The sequence below is a fragment of the Fusarium keratoplasticum genome, chromosome 2 (genome assembly GCF_025433545.1).
Source record: "Fusarium keratoplasticum isolate Fu6.1 chromosome 2, whole genome shotgun sequence".
Lineage (NCBI taxonomy): Eukaryota > Fungi > Ascomycota > Sordariomycetes > Hypocreales > Nectriaceae > Fusarium > Fusarium keratoplasticum.
The window spans coordinates 4248746-4263583 of NC_070530.1; the positions used below are offsets into that span (position 1 = coordinate 4248746).

Genomic DNA, 14838 nt, shown 5'->3' on the forward strand with positions numbered 1-14838 from the left:
CAAATATATGGCCGGGATATGCCTTGGTAATGACTCTGTCTCACTGCAACTCAAAATCTTCACTCCACATTTCAGAACATCTCTCACTTTTTATTGACTACAAGGATCTATACTCAACATGGCTTCTAACAGAATCGATGTCCACCACCACTTTGTCCCCGACTTTTATCGTCAAGGTCCGTTCTCTGCCATGCACATTCGTCGTCCTAATCTCACCTCCCTCCAGCTGTCATCTCCTCAGGCGGAGACCCTTCAGGTTGGTTCGTACCTGATTGGACCCCAGAGTCAGATGCTGCCGTCAACGAGAAGTTCGGCATAGATGTCACCATCCTGTCGCTGACTGCCCCGGGTGCCTGCATCCTCAAGGACCCGGCAGCATCGGCAGAGCTCGCCCGCAAGGCTAACCTGTACGCTGCCAAATTGCGAGACGATAGCCCCAAGAAATACGGCTTCTTTGCCGCTCTACCGAACCTTCTTGATAAGGAGCTGGCCCTTGCCGAGATTGCCTACGCCCTCGACACCCTCAAGGCGGACGGTGTGACCTTGTTTACCCGTTACGGGACTGATAATCACTACCTGGGCCACCCTGATTTCAAGGACATTTGGGCTGAGCTCAACCGCCGTTCCGCCGTCGTATTTGTCCACCCTACCCATCCTGTCGATACGAGTCAAGTCAGCGGCCTTCCTCAGCCAGTGATCCGCTACCCCTTCGAGTCCACCACGACCGCTCTGGACATGATTTACAACAAGACTGTCCGCAATAACCCAAATTGCAAGATCATTCTCTCTCACGGAGGCGGTGTGCTGCCCTACCTCATTGGAAGACCTGCGAGCATCCTGCCCAAGTCCAAGGAAGAGCTCGACGAGTTTCTGGACGATGCTCGGAATTTCTATTACGATCTAGCCGTGGCTGGCTCAGAGAATGTGCTGCGGGTTCTGGAGAAGTTTGCCAAGCCGGGACATCTCCTCTACGGCAGCGACACGCCTTATGCCAATGACGGGATTATCGATTTCCACACGAGTGGGCTTGATTCGTACAAGTTTGAGGATACGGACTTGATTAACCAGATTAACCGCGACAACGCTCTCTCTTTGTTCCCCCGTTTTAAGAATTGAGAGCGGAACTTGATCCGGGGACCGCAGAGATTTGGATGTATGGTTCAGACAGTATCCTATAGTTTAACAAATTAAACATCGGATATCGTGTGGAACAAATTTACGGCAGTTGAATTGCACGTTAGAATTGTGCTTGAGTGCTTCTATGTTTCGTCATCAGTTATGGTGAGGTGAAGTGCATGTTGTTGTCTGTCTGAAATTAATGGCAAGTGAACCAGTGCTTCTTAGTCCCAACAGCAGAATAATATTCACCTCGTCCTAGTTTCATGCGGATCAGCTTCAGGTTACAGCCAGAAATGCGGAAATTGCGTGGCGGATACGTTCCCGCGGACTGCCAGGGCAGCCTCGTGTATAAGAGGCCTAAGGATCTCATCATGGCATCCCCCCTGACCTTGTCCATCACTTATTCTATCCCATCTCGCAACCCGTCTAGACTTCCCTCTTATCTGTCTTCAAGAGCCCTGCAACAATGCCCGATACTAAAAGGACTGTTACCAAAGCCTATGTCGTCGCCGAGCGAGGCGGACCTTTTGAACTCAGAGATGTTGTGCTCGACGGACTGCAACCAAATGAAGTTCTAGTGGAGATCAAATACACCGGACTTTGCCATACGGTACGTTACCTAGATCAAATAGTGGACTTGAAGACTAAAATGCAGCTCTAGGATCTTGTTGTTCAGCAAGGTGGCATGCCAATTGGGGGATATCCAGTGGTGCTCGGCCACGAGGGACTCGGTACTGTACGAGGCGTCGGATCAAGCGTGTCTGGCAGGTCCCTAAAGGAGGGCGATACGGTTGTGCTCTCATTTCACACATGCCGACAGTGTCGAGGGTGCCTCGAGAAACGATACGGTAGCTGTTCCCAAATGACTGAGACCAACTTTATCAACCCTGGACGTAAGAGTCCCGGAGCAACTTCACCGATCTCACTGCCCGACGGTGCACCCGTATTTGGCCAATTCTTTGGACAGTCATCCTTCAGTAAGATGGCGGTTGTCTGCGAGAACTCGGTGGTCAAGATATCGGCCAAGCCCCAAGACCTGGTCTTCCTGGCTCCCCTCGCATGCGGCTACCTGACAGGAGCAGGAACAGTCTTGAACGTCCTCCGGCCTCACAACAACAGCAAAGTCGCAGTCCTAGGCATGGGTGCTGTCGGTCTCGCTGCCATGCTTGCAGCCAAAGCGATCGGGGTGGAACATCTCGTTGCAGTCGATCTTGTTGATGAAAAACTCCAATTAGCCGAGTCGCTAGGAGCCACGCATATCATCGACACGAGCACTGGACAGGGCCTCAACGCTGCGATCAGAGACAAGTTCCCGGATGGGGTCGACTACATCATCGATACGACAGGAGTTGCAACTCTCCTACAGGCGTCTGTCCAGGCGCTCTCTCACGAGGGAACGCTGGCGCTGGTGGGTGTCCCACAGCCAACAGCAACAATTCAAGTCAATGCGTTGGACCTGTTGCTGTCGTGCAAACGCATCGTCGGAATCATCGAAGGGTTCTCTAATCCTCAAGAAGTAAGTCTCCCTACTTGCCCGTGATATACTCGATGGCTTATGTGACAAAAGTTGATCCCGGAGCTGCTCAAGTTATACTACAGCGACAAATTCCCCATCGACAGAATTTCGAAATGCTACCCTGCGGAGGATCTAAATAAGGCGATTCAAGATCTCAAAGCAGGACGGGTAAGTAATCCACCGCTAAGCACTACGAATGTGTGATATCTAACGGGTTGTGTATTGCAGGTCATCAAGCCGGTGTTGTCGTGGCAGAACATCAGTCAGGACTAGCCGCCGTCATGTCCTGATCTCCATCCCGGCACTCATATAGGCCAGTAACTGCCGTGGCTTCCCTGTATCCTCGTCTTCTCGGCTCAGTGCCGTTGATACTGGCTTTGGTTGTTGTCCGGATATGCTTCCGCCCCTAGCGAGGTACTTGCGGAAGCATAGCCGCTAGCGCCAGACCAGCCACGGACAAGTCACCTCCTCCAGCCGAACGCTCCGGGACATGGATACTGTAGGTACTTGACAATGGGCTGTGCAGTAGGCTAGATCCTGGGTATGACTGGCCACGAGACCAGGCTGGTTGCCAGAGACTCCGTAAAAATGGATCGTTGTTGCATGAACGGCCCTCCCAAGCGCCATCTTCCTTGCCTAGTAATGGATTGCAATATGAAGCTATTGAGCCCCCGTACCCACTCTCAGACCCTTCTATTCGACATGAGCCCTCCCGCGAGGCCGAAGCCAGCTGTCCTCGATGTCCGAGGTGGCCCCTTGTGATGGTGATGTCAGTGTCTTCCTGGTCCCCATCACCCCACACCACAACTTCTCGGCACCCCGGATATAGAGATTAGTTCAGATTTAGTGGCGGTCTTCCGGGCCTTGAATGCGGGGTAGAAACAGGCGAATAAATTGACTTTCCCTCCAAACTCCTCTCACGAGTCTCGTGGCCTTGAGACATGCAACATCTTAATTCTGAAGCAATCCCCCTTTAGCTCCCTGCTCCCTCCCCATGGCTCCTCCGACCTCCAAGACAACACTCGACTCTCCTGACTCAGGAGCTCCCCGGAAACGGCGCCGAACTGCCCTGGCCTGCGAGGAGTGCCGCGATAGGAAGCGCAAGTGTGATGGAGTCAAGCCCGTATGTGGAGCATGCAAAACCCGTTCCGCCCCGCGATGCATATGGAATCAGGAGAGAAACAGCAAGGGATGGTGGAGCAACAAGTAAGCCCACGTGAGCACTTACACATCCCGAGTCTAAGACGATTTTGCAGTTATGTTCAGGAGCTCAAAAGTCGCGTCAGAGAGCTGGAGGATACACAGAGGCTAGCAGGTACTATCAACGTACACATCCCTCCATCTGAGGGCGAACTCGGTGGCCCTGTCGTCTTGCCAGAAGGCTCTCCGGTTGTGGTACCCCCTGCTCAAGACGATAGTGACGACCACAATGACAGCCCAGATGAGAGGCCACAGCTCGATACTGACCATGGTCTTCGCGTGCCCGAAGATGATGCACCTGACGGGGCGGATGCAATGGGTTCTTACCATCTAGGAATACCCTCGCCGTTGGAATCCACGGCAGTAGCACCTATCGATAATGCTTCAGAGCAAACCTCTGCGCCTTGGGCCAACTTGAGCTTTGGACCACTTTCCGCATTTGTGTCTCCCCCAAAAGATCATCCCGAAAAAGGGATCGAAAAACCAGCCATGGCCGACACAGGGGCAGAACAGCCCGCGATGGACGCCATGGGAGTCGTCGTGTCCATACATGGTGCGAATCCCCAATCATCAAAACACCCATCTGACTACTTCGGCCCCTCGAGCACAATCAGCCTTCTCCGTGAGGCCCGGAGTGTCATGGGCCGACGGAATTGCGGACACGTGCCTTGGCTTCTTGGTAACTGTTCGACGGGCAAAGATGGCACCATGGTGTCAACAAGCGAACCATCGCCCATGTCATCTATATGGCTCAACTCTGGGTACGACAAGTTCCACCCCATGCTTGGAATGAATGTTCCCCCTCGAACTGACGCGGATCGCCTCGTCAACCTCTTCTGGACATATGTGCACTCTCTATACCCATTCCTGCATTGGCCGTCATTTTATGATCGCTATCTCACACTCTGGACGCCTCAGACATCTCCACAAGAAAACAGAGCCACTTGTTCCATGAATGGATACTACAGTACCCTCAACGAGTCCTTGTTTCACTGCATGCTCAATGTCGTCTTTGCTTTGGGCGTGCTTCACAACACGGAGCTCACTCAACAGGAACGAGACGACATCAGCTATACCTTCTTCAGGCGCGCAAAGAGCCTCCTCGGCCTCGACTTGCTGGAAAGCGGAAGTACGCCCTTGGTACAGGTACTTCTTCTCATGGGCCAGTACCTCCAGACCAGAGACATCACGAGTTCGTGCTGGAATATCATTGGGATGGCAATCCGTGTCGCCCAGGGAATAGGACTGCACCTTCAACCTGAAGAGCGGGAAGAAGGCGATGCTAGCAACTGTCAGGCAGCCGACCAGCTCGAAGAGGAAATGCGCCGACGCGCTTGGACTGGGTGTGTCTTGCTCGACCGGTGAGTGCTTACAGGCTTTACCAACCTCGTTCCTCTAATATTCTGATAGGATCCTCTCACTTACTTATGGACGCCCCCTTATGATACACTCGGGTGCGGCGCACAGCCGACTCTCACTTCCATCGACCATCGATGACGAACTATTGACGCGATTTCCCCATAGTCCAGGGTCTCAGCCAAGTGATATGCCCAGCCGTGTGGAATGCTACATTCATGCCATCAAGCTACAAGATATTCTCGGCCAAGTCCTCACTTCCTTTTACCACCAAGGCTCAGAGAATGAGGGTGCGTCCACCTCAAGCCTCGGCGTAGACGAGTCACAACGCAAGGGAATTAGTAACGCCGGGCTACAAAAATTGCTTGATTTAGATGGCGAGCTTGATGCGTGGAACCGAAATCTACCGGCGCATCTGCAAGTCGACAGCTACTCGATCGAGAACTCGTCTTTGGGCGGTCCACGGTCGAAGAGGTCAACCATCTTTTGCCGACAAGCTACAGTACTCAAAGCAAGGTACGTTACTACTGTGAATTCATCAAACCCCTGCACGTCGGCTAAGCATTGCAGGTTTCTTTATGTGCGTCTGATCTTGCTAAGGCCTTCATTGTCGGAACTCTGCGACTCAAAAGACATGGTGCCAGCCCGGCTTGGTACAGCCAATGCGAGCATGCGACAGAGCATGTTGATAAAGACCGGGAATTTGTGTGCGTCTGTCGCACAAGAGCTTGTTCATCTGATAACAGAAAACTCACGCTCTCGTGCTCACCTCCTACCACCACCCTGGTATAACGTACTTTGTAAGTTACCAGTTGGACATTCTTCGAGACATGCCCCCAGTGCTAACCACGGTAGATATACACGGCTGCGCTCTTGTTCTTCTTCTGAGTTCTTTGTGTTTGTCCAAGTATAACGACGTTGACCAACCCTCTCTGATGACTGACTGGAATCGATGTTTGACCTTTCTTCGCGAGTATCAAGTACAAAGCCGATCTGCATCACGCTGTATCAGAATCTTGGAACTCCTGGAGCAGGAAGCATCATCCTACAACAGTGGTATGTACAAGACTTTTACCCACCAGCGATTATCATAATAACTAAGTGGGCCAAGGAAATAGAATGATGGACGAGCCTCATACATCGTCGTTAGAGGGACATCAGCCTACCCTCTCCGTTGACGCCAGACACTTGGGACTCGACCTGATTACTGGAAAGGACGTCCCCTCAACACTCGCCCTTGGCCTCGGCGAAGAGGATAGTAACTGGGTAAACACAGACGGTCTGGATTGGTTTTCATTGGCTCCATTCTTTGATGGGACAGCAGATATTGCCCCTTAGTAACTACCCACCACCCTCCAGTCTAGACGAACACATCGAACCTCAATTCTCCTGGAGGCCATTATAGGTGGCCTCTTCAACATTTGCCCATAGCTGCACTACCTTGAGGTCGGGGAAAGGCAGCAACTGGGACGCAACTATACCCGCCACCCCTTTTTCCCGATCACACCACCAAAAGCAGTTGGACAAGCCGGACCAGTGGGCCGTGTGTTTAGAACGTCCCGTCACGCCTGGCGAGATCATGAAGCCGAGTCCCCATCCCTGCGGCTCACCATCCGGGCAGAGCGGGTACAGTTCTTCGGACGGGTATACCAGCTCAGGTTTCACCGCTGGGAGGCTGGTGCGAGCAAAGTCCGGATCTCCAGTCAACTGGTTCTCAAACATCGTTTCGACCGTGTCGGGCTGGAGGATGGCTTTGCCAGTAAGGGGAGAGGTCCCGTTGTTTAACAGAACCCTCAGAAGCTCTATTGACATGGTTAGAACAATAGTTTTCCATCAAGACTAGTTGGGAGGGCGCATTACTACTATACTCGCGAGTAGTCCCCCATAGCCCGGCGCCACCACTCTGGAACATGTCCGACGCTTGATCCGGGACCAAGGGTTTGCTCAGAGGGTATTGCCGTGGGCTCAGACGGCCGTTTGCGTCACGCTGCCAAAAACCAGCTAGGCATGCTCTCATGTCCTTCGAAGGGAGAAAAGACATGTCCTTGATACCTGATGGCTCAAAGATGTATTTTTGCGTATAGTCGTCAAGCTTGGTTTGCGTGGCACGCTCGACGGCGATGCCTGCCCAGTCCATACTGATCTGGGAGACTTGGTTAGACAAAAAGCTCAAAAGGACAGAATACCAAAACGTTGCCATACCCCGTATTCAAATCGCTCCCCCGGCTGGTTTACTAGCGGTTGATGCATCTCTGGGACCGACCCAGAGAATTCGTTGTACTTGTCGAGCTTCTTGTTGAGGAACGAGTATCCGAAACCGGCTTGAGAGGAAATCAGAAGCTGAGACTAGGTTTTAACAAGAGAAATATACATACCGGTATGCGTCAGCAACATCCTTAATGTGATCCTCTTGTTCTTCTCTGTCGTCGATCCATCACTCTCGAGGACTTTGACGTCTCGCAACTCGGGACAAAGTCCTTCCAGTTGATTGCCATCATCTAGCGAGAGCTTTTTCTGCTCCACCAGCTGCATACAGGCAATTGCCGTGACGAGTTTCGTGCAAGAGGCGAGCCAGTAGATTCGATCGTCACATTCATGTTTGTGCGCCAACTGCCCATCATCGTCCTGACCAATGCTTGGCACTGTCTCCTGATGAAACAGCTCGGATGTGGCACTCACAACCGTAGCACTGGCACAGGGCAGATCAGTCCGACAGGCACTATTAAGGAGCTCTCGAAGGCCCTCGGTGGCATTGGAAGGGAGGAGATGAGGCGCCATGGTAGAAAGCGAACAGCATGTGAGGAAGCCCGACCAAAATCGTGAGGAACTGGTACTAGACTCTTTATATCTAAATACGAGCCTACTTTATCCTAATAGAAGAAACGCTTGGCGGAATGGCTTCCGCCTCCAGGATAGGAATGGTTGCGGGTGATGTTCCATCCGGAGACGCTTCCGCCAACACAATCCCATGAGTTGGCATTCTGGGAACAATCTGGCCAACGGTCTGTCGCACCAGTCGTTGCTTTTCCACTGAGTTTTACGCAAATTTGGTGGAAAATTAGAAACACAGCATCGATGTGTCTACGATCATACGATGTCAGGCTGCCATTATTGATTTGGTCCAGGTCACTTCTTGGTTTGCTATGAGGTTAAATTACTCTTCAACAAGTCGGCGGTAAAAAGGGGGGCTGCTTCGTAGGTGATGATCTCTGGGCCTGTAGCTGGAGCGAGCTTGCGGGTATATTGGAGTCCATGCTCCTCACCAGGCTCATCTCCAGAAACTTCATCTCCAGTGGATAAATATTTGGCATCCTAACCGTAGAGTTTCGTGTTGCCGTCCTTCTCAACTTCAAGTCCATGCTTAGACAACCAAGCAATGTGGTGGGCATGCTCTCTACCTTGGCGAGCCGGTTTCGAGGAGCATGGTCCTCCTTCCCAGATTTTTTATGCCAGAAATATGGCACATATGATACTTAGGTACATCCCAGAATAAGGATTGTAAAGAATAGGTAGAAAAAACAGCAACAAGCCCTAACTTTACCTAATCATCTGATCACAGGTACCCAAAGATTGGCATCATAAAATTATGAAGAGATATTGATGAGCCTAATTATGGAAGATCCCTAGCTATACCCCCTCCTCCGTCGTCCTCGTCGTGGGTGTGTCAAACATCCTCTCCCCCCCTCAAAGACCACACCTCCGATAGAGATTGCGAACCTGGCTGACGGGTGGTGAAAGCGTATAAAAAAGGCTTCGTCGGCCGAGAGCAGCATTTTCATGACTTTGCTGCAGTCCAACGATTTCCATCGCATTTATCCACGTCGCTTAGATGTTGTTCATCGCGTAACATGAATGGCATCAATTGGTACACAAGACATTGCCCGTGGAATAATATGTATTCTATGTCCATTACAAAATGCAGTCTAGATACAAGTTGCGCGGTCGTATAACCTCCATTGTTGGAGCGACACTTTTTGGGGTATCACCAAAGAAACCGCCCAGCGGTCTTCACGAAGCGTGAGGCAGAGCAGTTGTGCTCATGTACGCCGAAATCAAAGGAGCCATTGGCTGGCCTACCAAGCTTAGTTGCCTTCTTCAAAGAACAATTGGCCAGCAGGTCCAAAGCTCACCCATCTGGCGTTTAGCCAGAGCGCGGCATGCCTCATCATCTGCTTCCATTACCTGACGTTGGTTTGTGCCTTACACATGCACATCAGGAACAGACTTTTTCTGCTTAAAGCGGAACATATCCCGCGTCTCAGTCCAGAAGCTCGTCGGCGGCTCCAGGATCATCATCCTCTCCTCATACGCATCAAGCACAGGTCGGTCCCAGACAAGGTCACACTCCTCAGCCTTGACGAGCTTGGTTCCCTTGAGCAGCTTCCAGCCGAGGTAAAGGAAGGGAGCGATGATCTGCATGGTGTAGTTGGAGAAGAAGTTCTTGGCGTTGAATGGCGCCAGCGAGGTGTATCCATAGGTGTAGACAACGACGATCTGCAGGACGAGGGCGATCCAGGCGCCGTAGGGTTGGAAGTAACCGTAGTAGGGCATCTTCTTGCGGTCGACGCCCTGCACCTTGCAAGCGCGGTAGTAAAAGAGGAAGGTGATGCTCATGGTGATGTAGTCCACGATGCCTCCGCCCGTGATGAGGGCGAGCAAGATGCTCAGAGCCTCGGAAGAGCTGCTGTCGAGCTGCAGGAAGGACAAGAGCGGGAAGAGCATGGTGACGGCAAAGCAGTAGATGGGCACGCCGTTCTTAGTCGTCTTGCGGAGGAAAGCCGGGGCACGTCCCTCGAGGGCGAGACTGTAGAGCGAACGGGTGGCGCAATATGTGTATGTGTTGCCGGCAGAGTAGATGGTCGTGAACAGCAACGCATTCACAACATGGGGGAGAACATCGATACCCATGTTCTTCATGGCAATGACATAGGGGGAAGCGGCGGCAGTAGAGCTGTCGCCGTCACCGAGGTGCACCGACACGAGCTTGGGGTCCTTGTGGTCCAGCACGATACCGCATGTCAGGGCAGCACCAATGAAGAACAGTCCGAAGCGGAAGTAGACGGTTTTGAAGGCCGTCTTGATGTACCTGCTGGGGTGCTTGGCCTCGGCAGCAACCATGGAGATGTAGTCGGGGCCCACAACGTAGAAGGCTGCGGCGGCCATGGCGCCCATGAAGCCCTCAAGACGTCCAAGGTCACCTTCAGTGCGATAGGTAGCAAAGGCATCATGGGCATCCTTCCAGTAGGTGAAGCCATAAGCGTGATGCTGGGGATTTCCGCCGACCATAGTCACGAATGTGAAGGCGAACAGGATCAAGATGAGGATCACCTTGCCGGCAGAGAGCCAGAACTCGGCTTCACCAAAGACACCGACAGCAAGGACATTTAGCACACTAGATAGGGGCACAAAGAGTTTAGCATGCATACACACAGAAAGGAGCACGGGAGAAGTATGAGACGACACCATGTAGAGCGCTTCCTTGACGATGGACATCAGGATTCAACTCATGGTTCAGTCCTTACCCATATGAGACGATGATGGCAGCGCAGAATCCTGCAGTCGGGCCGGCGTTGGTAATATTGTCGTTCCAGAAGGATAGCACGAGATTTAGGGCGACGATTTCAAAGGGGATCAGAAGAGCCTCGTAGAAGAAAAAGTTCCATCCGACCATGAACCCGAGAGCGTCGTCGACCCAAGCACCAGCAAGGCGGATGAAGCCACCAGATACAGGCATGTAGGTGGTCATCTCAGCGATCGAGTTGTTAACGAGGGCCAGGACGCAAGAGTAGAGAGCCGTGCAGACTAGGAGACTACCAGGGCCACCCTTGGCCAGACCGGCGCCGATACCGATAAAGAGACCAGTTCCGATGGTGCCTCCGATGGCGATGAGCTGGATTTGACGGTTGTTCAGACGACGGTGCAGACCGTCGGCATTGTCGCCCTCATTGTTGTTGCTGAGCTCCGGGTTGGGGCTGGCAACGCCCTTGTAGGAGTCCTTTTCGTCAGAGGACATGTTGTCGAGTGGCTGAGGATTCGTCGAGATGGCCCAATACCACAGTTGAAAACCACCAAAGGCGTCTGGGGTTAATACATGTGGGGATAGATGGAAACAAGAGAGAAGGAAAACCGTTTGGAAAGCAGACAGACAGGCCTTTATGAGAGGGATCAGCACGGGAAGAGCGAGACACTCATAACGAGAACCAAGTCCTGTTAGTGGAGAGGATGTGGAACCTATGACAGGATCCTCTGGTGAAAAGAACCCATGCCGTGGGAAAAGTGATAGAAATCATCACGTCATAAGGGGCAGAGCAGGGTAAAACTCAAATGGGTCCTGGTTCTGAAGAGTGAGATCCGACTGAATCTGTCCCCCAGCTAGTGGATATCGTAGCAACACGAGTCTCCACATGGAAGATATGAATGGATGGGCCATGGATTGTTTGGGTCGTCATCAGTCGAGTGAGTCTCCATCAAACAAGGTCAGGCTCGAGTGTCTTTGGGGCCGTTGATGATAGACAAGCTTCTCCGCGAGCCGTCTGCCAGTAACTGAAGTCAGATAATTGTCCTCCTCGGCTTGCCCTTTAGTTGATGTCAATGGCTGACGTCGTGGCCCTTGTTCCTGAGGTTGTCGCCAAGCCACCATCGGCAATAAACAAGAAGCACCATGACGTCGTTCGGCCGAGTCATTCTCCTCCGCCCAATCACGTGTCCCGTCGCAAACCGATGCCTGGCCACTCACGTGACAGCTAGCATGATTCGAGTGCGGCAAAGGCGCGCAAAGCGGATCCATTCTCTCGAAGAGTTTTCTTTTGAGCAAGGTAGTTCATGCAAGATGTGTCAAGAAAACACCCGGAAATCTTCCTCTGTGGATACGGAGAAAAAGATGGTGCGTTTCGAACCTTGCCTTTGTCATCCCGAGTTTGACGAGTCCAGCGGTCGGCTTCCAAAGCCGAGGGCTTCGGCTGCATTCCCGACCCACGGGAGAGGTTACATATTCCCAATTGACCCGAGTCCAAGAGATTGGATCGTACCATGTGGTTGCATCTTTTTCTCTTGGCGTGAAATGATTGTAACCTTGGAGACTGTGAAGGATTTGACAGGACGGGCATCTCTTAGAGAGGCAGCCAAGGCGTACGCTGTGCTGACACGATGAGTGCCTCTACACTCTCCAACAAGCAAGTCTTCCCGATATCATAGCATTCTTGCCTTCACATTAGACTACGAAACTATAGAGATTCTCGAATCGATGTTGAGATTAGCAAAAAGCTCGAGATAACTTTCCGTGCCTGTCCCTGGCTTGCAGTGATTAGCGTCGTGTGGCGTGGCATCGGCTGGATGAGGCTCAGCGGCAGAGCTAACGACAAGTGCTCATCGCTTTTTCCTCGCTGGGAGAGCCCAGGCTCTCAATGACAAGACTTGTCTCGCGCTGCGACATTAGCTAGGTCATCGAATCACCGATTGCCCAAGACCCCATTTAGGCAATGTCTGAGAGCGGTTATTTGCGGCGCAGCAAAGAGTCCTGTTGCCTCTATTGTCGTCTGTCAATTAGGTGATGAGCAGGGTCTGTGTCGTCCCTGATGCTGGTCTGCCAGGCGATCATCCAGACGCTTGGTCCGATCACTAGGCGCCAAGACAAATGCTGTGCAGGGTTGAGTCTTGGGAACAATGTACCGGGCTTCGTAATAAGGCTGGCACCCAGGTCAAGACAAGAGCGAGACGCCGGAATATTGAGAGGGCTGCCTAACTCCTCTTAAGCATTGTAGATAAGGCTATAGAAAAGGTTATAACATAATGTAACAATTTAGAGTATTTTTATTTATTCTTACTCTAGTCCGTTTACTGGCATCTCATTTTCGCCTTGACCTTGATGACTGGTCGGGATAAGTGAGATCTAATATGTGCTCTGCTGAAGCTTAATTGGCTCTATGCTGACAGTTCCAGAGCTGCTAAACAAAACCTACCTTGCAAGGCCCCAAGAAGCAAAGTCAAATCAGACTACATTACGGACTAACAAAAGTGGAATTATCTACTTCTATTAGAGCTACACTCTTAGGCGATTTCGTATCTTATATTGGGAGTCATCCTAGACTCTTGGACATCTTCGTTATTTTGACTGATGTTGGTGGTGTGGAGTTCGCGAGGGCGGATAGGCCCCGTCCTCCGAAGCGTCAAGAAGGTTGATCCAGCTGCCTTCTTACAAAGATAGGGCCCTAAGCTGACCTGAAGCAACTTGGAATATCACAAGAGAAACACATCTATGATCAAGACAACACCTGCATTTTTGTTTTGGCTTCGGATTTACTTCGCATCATTCCTGCTCGACGGCCTGTCATCCTTCTGCTTACCCTACAGCTTTACTGTGGGTCCATGGGTTTGGTGTTTTAGATGACATAATCATTCTCGCTCAAGGATCAACTTCTCAGGAAACACATCTCCAGGCAGACAATCAACAACATCACAACCAAAATGTCCGAATACTGGAAATCCACGCCGAAATACTGGTGCAAGCACTGCGCCTGCTACGTGCGCGACACAAAACTCGAGCGCCAGAACCATGAGTCGACAGCAAAACATCAGGGCGCCCTCAAGCGCTTCCTACGTGACCTGCACCGCGGCCACGAGCGAGAGGAGCGCGAGAAGGAACGCGCCCGGCAGGAGGTTGCACGACTGAACGGCGTCGTCGCGGGATCTTCTTCATCATCGACTGCCAGTTCGTCGAGGCCTGCGCCACGCGCGCCCCCGAGCGCACCGTCTGAGTCGTCATTGAAGAAGCAGAGGGAGCAACTCGCTGAGCTGGGCGTGGAGGTGCCGAGTGACTTTCGACCGGAGATGGCGATCCCTGGACAATGGACGGTTACGAATACACGGATTATCGAGACGAAAACAGAGGAAGAAGAGGCCAAGGTGGAATCGATCGCGATCGGCGTGAGGAAGCGCGAGGCGACAGAAGACGAAAAGGAGGAGGAGGAAGCTGTGCGTGGACTTTTCAAGAAACCTCGACGATGGGGAAGAGACTCGAAAGCGATGCCGCAAGAAGAGGATAAGGAACTGGATGCGCTGCTGAGCGGATCGACATTCACGCCCAGGACGACGGAAGATGAGGTCAAGAAGGAGGAAGAGGAGGATAACAAGGACGTCAAGACTGAGGAGGACACGAAAGGGGATACGGCGCCAGACACAACTGCCGTCAAGGCAGAAGCGCCAGATGTTGATCCGCCAGTCAAGCCCGAGCCAGAAGAAGGGACATCAGGGGTTCAGACGGTGGTGTTCAAGAAGCGGAAACCCAAGGGCATTCGACAAAAGTAGCGATAGACTCGGTTGTATTATACTTTGTATTTGGAGCATTCAATGATACCACGAAAGATATGAGGCTCAAGTCTTTCCAGGATTCGTATCCTTGCAGCTGTTCGACTCTTTAGTATCGCGAGAGGGCTGACCTCTGCCATTAATCATTCGGAGTTCCGTGGCGTTCCGCATTTACAGTTCCGACATCCGGAATTGCCTTGATCGCATCAAATCAGATAGGACCCAGAGGTTTCTGCTTTAGGTCAGTTCGCGACAACTGAGAATTGCACCAATTAGCATACATGGGTCGCAATAGTCAGGGATTGATAAGCACTGGCACCGCGGGACCCGTGGACGCATTGAAA

General features: G+C 52.0%; 5 protein-coding genes and 1 pseudogene across 6 annotated transcripts, besides 1 other annotated feature; 4 read left to right on the forward strand and 2 right to left on the reverse strand.

Moving 5' to 3' along the window:
- Positions 1-118: 118 nt before the first annotated feature.
- NCS57_00322500 (Amidohydro-rel domain-containing protein) lies at positions 119-1116 on the forward strand (the record flags this gene model as incomplete). Its single annotated transcript, XM_053053235.1, has 2 exons — positions 119-176; positions 227-1116. The coding sequence occupies 2 exons, from the start codon at positions 119-121 to the stop codon at positions 1114-1116; spliced, it is 948 nt and encodes a 315-aa protein (XP_052918481.1).
- Positions 1117-1585: 469 nt separating this feature from the next.
- Positions 1586-2908, forward strand: NCS57_00322600 (PKS-ER domain-containing protein; the record flags this gene model as incomplete). The annotated part of the gene is made up of 4 exons (XM_053053236.1): positions 1586-1729; positions 1781-2635; positions 2687-2803; positions 2864-2908. The coding sequence occupies 4 exons, from the start codon at positions 1586-1588 to the stop codon at positions 2906-2908; spliced, it is 1161 nt and encodes a 386-aa protein (XP_052918482.1).
- A 721-nt stretch (positions 2909-3629) lies between these two features.
- NCS57_00322700 (Zn(2)-C6 fungal-type domain-containing protein) lies at positions 3630-6529 on the forward strand (the record flags this gene model as incomplete). Its single annotated transcript, XM_053053237.1, has 7 exons — positions 3630-3758; positions 3810-3841; positions 3892-5196; positions 5246-5707; positions 5762-5991; positions 6047-6247; positions 6303-6529. 7 exons carry the CDS (start codon positions 3630-3632, stop codon positions 6527-6529), a joined length of 2586 nt encoding a protein of 861 aa, XP_052918483.1.
- Positions 6530-6571: 42 nt separating this feature from the next.
- NCS57_00322800 (Beta-lactamase domain-containing protein) lies at positions 6572-7969 on the reverse strand (the record flags this gene model as incomplete). Its single annotated transcript, XM_053053238.1, has 4 exons — positions 6572-6993; positions 7052-7334; positions 7394-7512; positions 7567-7969. The coding sequence occupies 4 exons, from the start codon at positions 7967-7969 to the stop codon at positions 6572-6574; spliced, it is 1227 nt and encodes a 408-aa protein (XP_052918484.1).
- Positions 7970-9391: 1422 nt separating this feature from the next.
- On the reverse strand, positions 9392-11267 carry NCS57_00322900 (annotated as a pseudogene). The gene is made up of 2 exons: positions 10714-11267; positions 9392-10583 (listed from the first exon to the last, which is right to left on the reverse strand).
- Positions 9392-11267: a sequence feature.
- Positions 11268-13636: 2369 nt separating this feature from the next.
- On the forward strand, positions 13637-14494 carry NCS57_00323000 (U1-type domain-containing protein; the record flags this gene model as incomplete). The annotated part of the gene is made up of 1 exon (XM_053053239.1): positions 13637-14494. Exon 1 carries the CDS (start codon positions 13655-13657, stop codon positions 14492-14494), a length of 840 nt encoding a protein of 279 aa, XP_052918485.1. The 5' UTR covers positions 13637-13654.
- Positions 14495-14838: the final 344 nt, after the last annotated feature.